This window comes from Cinclus cinclus, chromosome 16, assembly GCF_963662255.1.
Source record: "Cinclus cinclus chromosome 16, bCinCin1.1, whole genome shotgun sequence".
NCBI classification, from domain to species: domain Eukaryota; kingdom Metazoa; phylum Chordata; class Aves; order Passeriformes; family Cinclidae; genus Cinclus; species Cinclus cinclus.
Window position 1 is genome coordinate 10,963,077 of NC_085061.1, and position 12,010 is coordinate 10,975,086.

Genomic DNA, 12,010 nt, shown 5'->3' on the forward strand with positions numbered 1-12,010 from the left:
TTACCCAGCAGCTGCCCTGTTGCAAGGCTCCTCAGAAGGGGAGGCAGCAGGAGCCCATCATGGAGGTGCTGAGGGGAGTGAGAACAGCTGGGCTGCAATGTCCAGTGTCAGCAGGTTTAAGCTCTGACCCTCAGCAGAGGAGTGTTTTTATCTGTCAGGAAGTTTTTGCTCTTCACCTGCCAATTATCATCTCACCCCAGCATCTCTGCCATGGTTTCACCCAAGGTTTAATCAGTACTCACTGCAGCTGGAAGGGGTGAGGTAAAGCCTTGCCCTCACCACCACGCTGCCCCTCCTGATTTTGAGATGGCAGCAGCCCTTGCTTCACCTAAATCTTTAAACCAGCATGCAGATAGTCATCTGTCCTTTTTCCCAGCAAGGTGCAGCTTAACAGCAAAATGCCTGCATTAAAGCTTTCCTGTCCGTTGGGAGGAATTCTACTGCCTGCACAAAGCCAGAGTCTCGGGAGGGGCATACACCTGATTAATCTCCTGTACAAAGAGATCTTTGGGGTGTGGGGATCATTTTTAGCACTGCCAAACCACAGAGACTTGATGCAAAAGGTAGCCATATCAGAAGTGCTGCTCCAGCAGCCTTCATGCCTCAAGTGACTTTCCCGGATTACAGCAGCCTGATCCCTTTTTTAGCTGTTTTTAATACTTAAATGCCGATAGCATGCAGGGGCCTGAGGAGAGGTATCACTCTCAAGGCCCAGGCTGTGCTCCCCCTGGGACACCAGGTCATGCTAGAAGCTCCAGGGGTCCAGGGCTCCATCTCCTGGCCAGTCCCAGCCTGCAGGTATTCACCTACCCAGGGCACAGCTTTGGGCACCACAGTATCAAAAGGATCTAAACTTATTGGAGAGCAAAGGAGGGACACGGGGGTGATGAAGGGTCTCGAGGGAACTGGAGATGTGTGTGGAGTGGCTGAGGGTACTGGGTTTTTTCAACCTGGAGGAGACTGAGGGCAGAGCTCAGTGGGGGCTGAATCTTCATTCTGAGGCCCAGCTCTGATCTCTGCTCTCTGTGACCAGGGACAAGACTCGAAAGAAGGGCTGGAGCTGTGCTAGGGTAGGTTTAGGTTGGATATCAGGGAAATGTTCTTCCCCAGAAGGTGCTGGCACTGCCCAGGTTCCCCAGGGAATGGGCACGGCCCCGAGGCTGCCAGAGCTCCAGGAGTGTTTGGACAGCACTGCCAGGGATGCACAGGGTGGGATTGTTGGGGTGTCTGTGTAGGGATAGGGGCTGGACTGGATGATCCCTGTGGGTTCCTTCTGATTCAGGACATTTCATGATTATAGAGAAGCAGCTGTCTAAAAATAAGCTCTTCTTGTCCTGCTGCTGTGCTTCCCAGGGTCTCACAGCATTGCAGCTGGTGACTTTGTTGATTAAACTATTTTCTGATATCCCCTGTCTGATATCCCCACCAGCTCTGCTGAGCCCAGGGATAAATGGCTGGGCTCTACCTTGGCTCATGCCTCAGAAGCGTAACTGTTCACAGTGTTCTGAGAGTGAACTCACACTTCTTTACAAGATTCAGGGCAGGAAGGGGCCAGCCCATTTGCCAGATACTGTTGCAAAGTCCACAGAGAGAGAAACCATTCTTCGTCGGTGTCAAAAGTGCAAATTACAATTGGAAGAACGTTGACTCCGTGAATATGGAAACCCACGATGTGTGATGATTTTTCTGATACTGTGTAGTGGTTTATAAGGCGTTTTAAAGTCCTGTCTCCATTAATCACCTGGAATTCTCAACTTCTAAAGTCTGTGTTCACATAGCTGCAGAGAATCACAAGCATCTCAACCTCAGATTCAGCCATTGAAAGCAAAGAACCACTTTCCTACTTTCTAACTTTTTGTTAACTTTCATTCTGCTGTGCAAGGGGGAGGACTGGATTTCTGCTCCTCAGCTGCCTGAATAGACAGTGCGGAGTGCCAGCTACGGGCTCTTCTGGAGAACTGCACTGCTCCGCAGCAAGAGCTGATCCTGACGGGATCCAGCAGCACTGGGAGTCCGCGGCACCAACCCGGCAGCTCCCACAGCCGCAGGGCAAGGCAGAGTCCCCTCTCCATAAAACAAACAAACAAACAAACAAACAAACGAAAATAAAAACTAAACAACACCCATAAATTTTGTTTTATGCTGATGCAAACCAGGGGCGGCGGCAGCAGCTTGCCGTGCGCTGTGTCCGCTGGGCTGAAGGAGGTTCCGCCAGGGGAACCGGGCTGGTCCCGCTTCCAGCTCCGGCTGCGGGCCTGTGCGGGGCCGGGGGCTCTCCACTGCCAAGGCTGAGGGGAACGAATCCCCTTTGTGTCCTCACCCCAGGAGAGGCCGGGTACCTCGGGCTGTGGGACGGGCCCGCGGCTCCGGAGCCCTCTCAGAGGGGGTAGGAAAAAGAGGGAAGTGCTGCAGGCAGCGGAGGAAAAAGCGGGTTCCCCGGGCTCAGCGGGGGATCCCCGGCACTATCCCGCCTGCACAGCGACCCCCGTACCCGGCACCCTCCGGGCTGCGGCCGAGCGGGACCCCCGCGCCAGCCCGAACCCCTCAGGCCGGGGCCGCTCCCGCCTGCGCCGCGCGGGACACGCCCCGCCCGCAGGTCCTGGCAGGGCCGTAGCGAGCGCGGGGCCGGCGGGAGGAGCGGCGGGGAGCGGCCAGGCTGATGTTACCTGCGGGCCGCGGCCGAAGGTGAGGGGCAGGGAGGCGGGGAAGGGCCGGGCCGGGTCCCGCGGGGTGCTGACCGCGCTGGGCCTTGCAGGGCGGCGGCGGCGCTGAGGGCGGCGCTGGGCGAGGGCGCGGAGAGGCGGCGGGAGCTGGAGCGGCGAGCGGCGCGGAGCCGGGCGCTCCTGTGGCGCTGGTGAGTGCGGACCCGGGTGTGGGGTGACCCGCCCGGCACCCTCTCCCGGGCCCCTCCATCCCTGGGCGGCCATGAGGGAGGAGGGAGGCCCGGCCTCTGGTCCCGCAGCCGTGTCCAAGGCCCCACGGACCGGGAGTGCTGGTCCCGTTCTGGTGCGGCTACGCTGGCCCCGTCGCTATTTGTTGCCTCCAGGGATGATGAAGAAGAGGAGCGGCCACAGCCACAGCTAGGCTCCAGCACTGAACGCGGTAAGCTCTTCCCTGGCGCCGGTGCCCCCTTTATGTCACACAAGCCCCGGGGCAGTTCGGTGTTAGGAGTCATTCCGGTGCTCTGCATTCACCTACGTATTCCCTCTGCCGTTTTCCTCCCGCTCTCCTCCTTGGGGTTAGCTGGGAGTCGTGTCTCGTTAGCCAAGGCTGGCAATAAAGTGACTGTGGGCCTGACCCAAGTGTGGGAATGTCGTTTGTTGAGGTTGACTCAGGAGAACTGTCTTCCTGTGGCTCACATCCATCCTGGGTCTTCAAAGCTTCTGGCAATCCTGCTTGCATCCTCTGTGCAGTGTCTGTTCCCAGTGCTAAAAAAATACCCCGTGCACCATTTGTTCGGTTTTGTTTCCTTCTGTGCCACTTGGAAGAGCAAGCTAGTGAAGAGTCAAATGGGGAACATCCATTGACACTGACATGTTTTCTCTTCTTGCAGAAGACAGGCCTTCACCCAAGGAGCTAGAGGAGCTGGAACTGCTGAACAGGGCCTTAGAGAAGGCACTGAAAGTCAGGAAAAGCATCTTGAAAACTCCATTAGAGGCTCAGGGAGCTACAGGACAGAAATGGGCACGTGAAGCACATGCACCCAAGAAAACTGAAGAGCACCAGGCACCTGTACCTGTAAAGGATGTTCTTGAGTGCAGGAAGGTGAGGGTTGGAAGCAAAAAGTCCTTGTTGAAGAAGCCCTTTCCATACCAGTTAAGAGCCCCTTACAGGACTGACCCAGATGTGAAGAAACAGCAAAGGAAAGTCCCAGCCAGATGTGTTTCTCAAGGCCCCAAGACAGCTGGGAAGACTTCCTCAAAAGGAATTACTTCCAAACAAGGAAGGAGTCATAGGACAGCAACTGATGCCTGTGCTGCAGCTGAAGCCCAGGAGACACCTGGCTTGTCTGAATCTGCCCCAAATGAGCAGCAAAGCTTTTCTGGAGGGGATTCAGCTGCAGGAAATAATTCCATAGCTGCTGGCAAGCAGTTACTTGATGCAAGGAAGAAAAGTTGTAGTTTCCTGGGAGAGTCCAGCAAAAAGGAGGATATTGCAGGTGCATGGGGAAGGAGCACCTCACCAGGGACAGGCACCCTGCAGGAAAAGGGGTAAGTGTGGGAGGTGGGCACATCTCCTGTTTTGCTCCACACTCACAGGCACATGTACAGATCCTACTGGCTGTGGCTGCTCTGGGTGTCCCAGCCTGGCTTCATCCTCCTCACATCCCTCTCAAGAGGAAGGATCCTATACAGTTTAAAAGCCTTTATTGTGGTTGAGTAAGTGTTTTCATTTTAAGGGCTTATTTTTGGATGGCTGGGACTTTGAAAGCCTTTCAATTAAGACTTTTGATGTTTCAAAGTCCCCTGTGAGTGTTTTGGAAAGCTGTCTCTGTAGAGCTTTCTTGAGCCTTAGCTTTCCTCTGAGTGTACTCTGTTATAGCATATTGATTTTTTAATTTATTCTGTTTTTTACACAGTGATAATACATAATGCATGAATTTTCTCTTGCTAAAGCATGTGCTTGGTGCTCTTTGGAGTGATGGCATCTGGGTTTAATACTGTCCCTGTTAACCTGTAACATACTGCCCATGTAACTTGCAAATCAGCACTGACTAGGGTGTAGTTGTTTCAAGGGTTTGGTGCAGGAAGGATTATGAAGGGAATGTTACTGAGATTCTCTGTGGAAAAGTGGCAAAATAATACTTGGACAATTGGCTTTGCGTTCATGCCAGTCTGTCTTGTTTAAGTAATTTCTTTCCTCTTTTGCTTTAAAAGAATATCAAAGCCCAATCTGATGTCCCCGGAAAGTTGTGAGGAGTATTTCTCTCAGCTGCCGCAACATAACTCTTGTGTTTGTGCAGGGAGGAAATGATCCCTTTTCACTGGCATTGGAAGGGCCCCAGGACACTTTAGTGACAGTTGCCTTGGGAACAGGGGTCTGGATTCAAACATTTACTTAAATTCCCAGCTGTGGCCTTGCATTCCTAATCTACACATGACTAACATCTGCCAACCCTCCTGTTTTTGTAATAACAGTTTAGGGATTATTCTGCTTCATGGTTAAGAATCATATTCCCAGTGGAATTTGGAATGTCTCTTTCCTATTTCTTTGGGTGTGATATGGTGCTGAGCAAAGCTGCCTTGTCCTGCTCAGGCAGGGTAACAGGGTATGGCAGAGCAGCTTCCCTGAAGGCGGTGTTTCCATGTCTGTACTTTGCTGTGCCATGGCTCTGCTCCCAGCTGCCCACCCTGGATGAATCTCTGGTTGGTGGCAGAATGCAGGAGCTCTCCCAGCTCAGCTCCATGATGCCTGTGGAGTAAAATGAGCAACCTAATCTTCCTTCCTTGAGCACAGTCTGAAGACGGTGGTGGAGCTAATCTCCAGAGCTGCTGACATCTCCTATTGCAGCTAAATTAATTTCAGATTTTGACAAAACACTATTCTCTCTGTTGGAAGACAAGGCTCAGTTCATTGCTTTCCAGCTGCCAGGATTGATCCTTCTCCTGTTTTACAGTTGCCAGCTGAAGCTCCCCCTTCTCTACAGGAAAGCCTATTCCAGGAACTCCAGGTAAGACCAGTCTGACCAGTTCAGTCCAGAACTACCCTCAGCTTCAGGGCTGTGAGGAGGGCTCTGCTGTGGCTGTTCCATATGCCCCAGGGAGGCAGTGACCCCACAGGACATGGGGCCTGACCTGGGAGCAGGAAGAGCTCCTGTACTGCAAGGCTGCTGCTGAGGATGTGTTCTCCTGTTATGGTATCCACTAGCGCCACTTTTGTTTTCCGTGTGCAAATTAGTGTTAATCACTGAGTCGTGAAGTTCCTGGAATGCTTTAATCGTGGGTTTAAGGGTGCAGCAGAAGTCTCTGCTGGTGCCATACACCTGTTGAAGGCAGGATACCCCCTAGGATGGGTGTCTGGATACACTGTCCAATGAGAGTCTCCCAAACCATCCCTGCCCTGCCTTTGCAGCCTAAAAGCACCACAACTGTGTGTGTTTGAGGCTGGTTGGTGCTGCTGAACTCTTACACAGAGCCAGCTACAGGGATGTTACTGCAGGGATGGTACAGGTGGTTGGGGTTTGCATGCTCTAGTCCATTCTCCAGTCTTCTGGAAGGGTTTCCCACATTTCCTTTGAGAAATCTTGCCGTAATTCAGCTCTTTGCTTACTATGTGCTTTGTTCAGATATTAAGCATAAACCCTTTCTTAAATCTAACTGTAGCCCTTGTGCTGCCCTCAAGAATTCCTCCTCCTTTTGGAAACTGTCATTTATCAGAAAGCAGTTTGCTAGTTGCCCTTCTGTGAGTTATAATGACTTTATACCCTTAATTTTCACTTCTAAATTGAGCCTTTCAGCATACTAATCACTTTGGTGTAATTTTATGCTTCTCACTATTGCTTTCAACTCAGTAACAGATTGAGAATAACCTTTGCACTAAAGATCCCTTGTAGAGGGTTTGCATCTTGCCTGGGAACTTCTGTTCTTTCCTGTTCCATTAACCTTGCCACTTCTTTGCATAATGTATTTCTGAAATCTGCAGATTCTAACATGATTTAAAAGACCCATTAGGCTAGAGAGAAGACACATGCACACTCGAGTTAGTCAGGCACTGCAGAACTATTTTAAGCTTCCTCCTGATGGCTCTCACTTACTGCGGCAAGTTTTGGGAGACAGTCCTTAAGGAAAGGATATTATGGGGACTGTGCATCCATGAGGGTGTTGAACTCTGTGAGTGAAATGCAACTCTCTGGTAGTGCTGTTATTTGTGCAATGCTTTATCAATTGGTGGACTCTGGTGTGAAGTCCTGGTCAGCTTCCTCATGATACTGTCCTTCAACCTCTGTCTTGCATCCCTGACATGCTGCTGACATTCTGCTTGCCGAACATACCACTTTTTTCCCCCCTCAAAAAATTATTAAAGAAGAATCTTGAGAAAGTTTGGAATATGAAGTAATTGGGGTGAGAGTTTGCCCTGTCAGCTCTTTTTTTTTTTTTTGTACACTTATACTAACAGAATAAATGTACAGAAGTGCAAATGACTTACTCCTAAGAAAGGAAGGGAAGATTTGTTGTTTTCTGTGGGGTGTAAACACAGGCAGGACAATATAACAGAATGAGGGATGTGCTGTAAGTTCACATTCTGTTTATGGAAATGTGCTGTCTGTCTTCTGATCCTTCCCCTCAAAACAAGAGGAGAGAGTAACAGGTGTTCTGCAGTGTCTGATGCTTTCTGCAGGTTGTCCTTCTTGATCTGATAACAGCCGTGGGAATTAATTTGGAATGGCTGGTAAATAACCTGTGAGGAGAGAGGGGGAAGGGAGACACTTGTAATTAAAGCACTGATATGCCACACTGCTTTGTCACAGCTCAGCATGAGCACTGTCTTGTACAAAGGAGTGTAACTTCCACTTCCTGCCCCTTTGGAATTTCAGGGCATGGGAGAGATGTCGTCTGTGCCAAACAAGCCCAGATGCAGCAGCTGCAAGGACCCGTTTTATGGAGAGGATCCAGACAACTGTATCCTTTCCTAGCAGGCACAGGGTGCAATTGCTCTGCAGTGAGCTACCAGCTGAAGAGAGTTATGCCTTGCATAACAGCATTTCCAGTTGGGTCTCTGTGGGTTTTTTTCAGAATACAGCTGTTGAGCACTTAAAAAACTTCTGATCCAGCCAAATGTGACCACAAGGCAAGCATGCCCTACACAGCTGTGCTGTGATGTCCTCACCTTCCCCCTGCAGTGCTGCTTCCCAGTCTGGTCCCCTCTGCCCTGATCCCAGCTGGCCTGGCCTGGGGCTTGGGATGCTACACAGAGCTGGTGCTGTGGAACCTTCCTTAAGCTGCTGCTGTTTCAGTTTTGCTCCCCGAAGCTGACCCCCAGTCCTGCAGAGATTGAGGAGGAATTAAGGGGCCTCCAGGATGTCCCCTCCCATCTGAGGCAGTATGTGGAAGCTGAGCCTGCAGGTGAGGAGGAAGAAAAGGCAGTGGGAGGACAGTATGTGGAATAGGGATGATTTGGGCTCCAGTTCCATGTGTTTTGTGTTCTTGGCCTATGCTGGACATGAGGGACGGGAACATTCTCTGCCTGAAATGAAGACTAGTGAACCCAAGGCTACTCTGGAAGCTGTTTGGGGACGAAGGTTCCTGTGCTCATACCTTTTCTTTGTTTCTCTTGTAGACCCTCTCACTCTGCAAGGAGAGTATGAAAGCCTTCTGACCTTGGAGGGTTTGCAAACCACAGTGTCCCAGTGCCTGCAGAAGCTGCAGTTGCTGCGAGCAGGTGAGACAGTCCCTGTGTCTGTGGTCAGGTATGAACATGGCCCTTTGCCATCTGTGTGCAGGACACTGGACCGAGGCTGATTTTCTCCTGATTATCTTTATGGTAATAGAGCACTTAATTCTCTGGTGGCAAACAAATCTGTGGTACCTGTGTGCCACCCCTCTGTGTTTAGGAGAGACTTGGAGCTTTGAACTGTAGTTACAGTTCAAGAGGGCTGGGAAGGGCACAGTGCAGGCCACAGCTTAGGGTGTGCCATGTGTGAAGAGCTTACCCTGATTAATACAGTGTCTTCACTCATTAGTTTCTGGGAACAGTAAGTAGATCATAAAGTCTGCAAGTACAGATTTAACTTGTATGTTTTTGTCTCCTGCCTTTTCTTGTACCCTGGCAGCTCTGGAGTCCCAGCTGAGGCTGTGCCCAGACTGCACTGGAGATGTGGGGAGTTGCTCCCCAGCCTGTGTCCCTGCCAGGGGACAGACACGTGACAGTGCAGACATGCTGGCTGTGCCTCTCCTCTGTTACTCCAGTCTCCAGGAGCTGAGGGACCTGTTTGCCTTGAAACTGCAAGTGTCAATGCTGCACCAAGAGATTGCCTTACAAAAGGTGAGAGAAGTGTCAGTGCTCCCGAGAAGAAAGGGAAAGAAAAGGACAATTGTGGGCAGCAGCAGCACAGCAAGTTCCCTCAGTGATGTTTCTGTGTTTATGCCTTGTTCTCCTTGTTGGTGAAGGGGACTTTTGTTGTTGTTGTTGTTGTTGTTGTTGTTGTTGTTAGGGCCAGAGCAGAGGCCATTACATGCCTGACCCTCTCCTGAAAAGATTTTATTTACCTATTCTGAAATAATTTGGCGGTGGAGGATGCTGTTGGTAATGCCCCTTTTGTCAGGACTTTACAGCCTTATTAGGGCACCCACTCCCTCATTCCCTCTGGTGTGACTTCCAGCTGGTGAACTCCTCTGTTCTCTGTTGCTTTCCTTTTAAATATCTAACCACAGTGATGCTAATCTTGTTTTTACCATTCTGAGACTGTAAGAACAGGGTAGGAGGTGTCAGCTTCTTCAGTAGCCTGAGCAGAGAGTTTGCCACACAGGGATTACTTGTTCTTCTCAGACAGCAGCAAAGGGCAGAGAAGATCTGTGAAATTAAATCTACTTCTTTGACCTATTCTTTGCCATTGGCCTGAATGATGGAGGCTTTGGAAAAGTAATTTTTTGTAAGCCAGGGAGGCATTAATAATAACTGTCTGCAACCCTGTGGCTGAAGACAGATTGCTACCTGACTTCAAATGGGATTTCAGCATTATAATCCTAAATTATGGATTATGAAGGGTTGTTTTTTTCTTTTATCCACCCAAAATGAAGTGGTGATCAAAGCCTGATTTCTGCTGCTCTGTTGGCTGACTCAGTTTCTTCTGCACATGTACCCTGAGGTGAGCCCTGGTGAACCCAGGTGAGCCCTGAGGGTCTGAAGCAGCTCTGAGGAGAGTGTGCAGGATAAGTAAGATTCTTGGGATAGGTGAAGTGAGTAGACATGGAACAAAATAAATACCCCAGAAAAGGATGTACTTATTTCTGGGCCAAGCCTGTCCACTGCCTTTCCATGGAGGAATGCCAAGTATCATAGAAATTCCTGGTAATACTTAGTCTGTCTTTGATGGTGAAGATCTGTTTATTCTTAGGTATCAGGAGCAGAGCAGGTGGATGGAAGTGGAGCAGTGCAGCACTCCTTCATGTGCCAACTTTCCCCCTAGGTAGCTTTCATGTGTATAGAAAGAGACTTCCCAGAGATGAGCAGCTGTGTGCTGCTCCCCTGTCCCTGCACAGTCTTGTGTAGAACAGGAGAGGGAACCTCCTGCAGATACCCTGTGATCTATTCTATTTGGGTCTTCCTCTGTATCCACCAGGGAACAATAATGGAATCACAGACTAACTTGAGTTGGCAGAGACCCACAAGGATCAGAAGTCCAACTCCTGGCCCTGCACAAACAGCCCAAGAATCCCACCCTATGCCTGAGAGCATTGTCCAAACACTCCTGGAGCTCTGGCATGGATGTGGCTGACACTTGAAGTTGTCTTCTCTCCTGGGCAGGCAGATTGTGCAGCAGGCTGGGTGGGTTTTGATGTGCAGGCTGCTCAGATTTCATAACCTCATGCCAGATTAAAAAAAAAGAAAAAAAAAATTAAAATATCAGGTGAAATGTCTGAGCATTAATTCAAGAGTGGGGCACCAAAGACCAGCTTTTGTCCAGTGATTGAAGTGGGCTTGTGCTTGAGTTGTCAGTCAGTACTAATCCCAGAGCTGATACTGATGCTGCACTGGATTGTTTGACAGCATGGGCTGAGATGCCAGCACAGGCTTAACAGAGCAGCAGCCAGGCCAAGGAATGTTGGATATTGAGCAGTCCCTGTAGCGTGTTCAGGCTGGAGTTGGCCACTTGCACCTCTGGCATAACTGGGAGGTGATGGGAACAGTCCTGAGTGAAAGGTTGAACTTACCCTTGGGTGAGTGAGCACTTCACTGTGTGGCTCCTGAACCAACACCAGCTCAGTTTCTTGAAGGAAGCTGATCTCACCCGAGTACTGGGCCTTCCGTGCAGCAGAGCAGAAGCACTGCCACTTGTCTCACTGCTCTGGAAATGCTGGGTGGCTGCTCAGGTAGCTCATGAGCAGAAAATTATCCACTCTGTCTTTATTAAATATGACAAAAGAAAGTATCCATCAATCGGTTAGCCTGTTATTAGTCATACTGCTCTGATTAGATTTCATTTGTTATGCAGCCACTTCAAGGAATACTGGAGTGCTGCTGACTCTGGTCACAGTGTGTCCTTTGTTCCTGCCCAGGTGATGATGACAGAGCTGCTGCCTGTCCTGGAGGGCAGACCATTCCTGGAGGGCTCTGCAGGGCTGTTCCGGGCCATCCACACCCAGCTCTGTGAGGGGGGCCGGCACTTCCCTGTGCTGGTGAGAGACGAGCTGCTGGACTGAGCTGGGGAGCCTCCTGCTAGTCCTGCACGGAGCCAAAGACAGCTCTAAGAAATAAATCTTTTCTATGAACTTTGTTACTCTGCCTGTTCATTCAGCTGAATTCCAGGGGGTTGTTTTGTCTTGTTTTGTTTTGTTTTTTTCATTTCCTTTTGTATCAGGAGGCCTGGAGCCTCTCTGCTCTGGAGCCAGGCTGGGAGATCTAGGGCTGTTCAGCCCCAAGAAGAGAAAACTACCTTAAAGCCCCTTCCTAAAGGAGGCTCAGAGCCCTAAAGGGGCTCCAGGAGAGCTGGAGAGGGACTTGGCACAGGGGCCTGGAGGAACAGGACAAGGGGGAATGGTTTGCCAGTGCCAGAAGGCAGGAATGGATGGGATAGTGGGGAGGAATTGTTCCCTGGGAGGGTGGGCAGGCCCTGGCACAGGATGCCCAGAGAAGCTGTGGCTGCCCCTGGATCCCTGGCAGTGTCTGAAGCCAGGTTGGTGCTTGGAGCACCCTGGGACAGTGGAAGGTGTCCCTGCCCAGGGCAGAGGTGGCGTGCGATGAGTTTAAGATCCCTTCCACCCCAAACCAGTCTATGATTCTATTGTTCTGTATCACTTTCCTGACCTTTTTGGCTGAGGTTCTGTGAAGCCCCTTCAGGGCTTTGGAGACT

General features: G+C 50.5%; 1 protein-coding gene across 1 annotated transcript; it reads left to right on the plus strand.

Moving 5' to 3' along the window:
* The first annotated feature begins 7,544 nt into the window (after positions 1-7,544).
* TEDC2 (tubulin epsilon and delta complex 2) lies at positions 7,545-11,639 on the plus strand. Its single transcript, XM_062503570.1, has 5 exons — positions 7,545-7,619; positions 7,955-8,063; positions 8,278-8,379; positions 8,771-8,982; positions 11,217-11,639. The coding sequence occupies exons 1-5, from the start codon at positions 7,599-7,601 to the stop codon at positions 11,358-11,360; spliced, it is 588 nt and encodes a 195-aa protein (XP_062359554.1). The 5' UTR covers positions 7,545-7,598; the 3' UTR covers positions 11,361-11,639.
* The last annotated feature ends 371 nt before the right edge of the window (positions 11,640-12,010 follow it).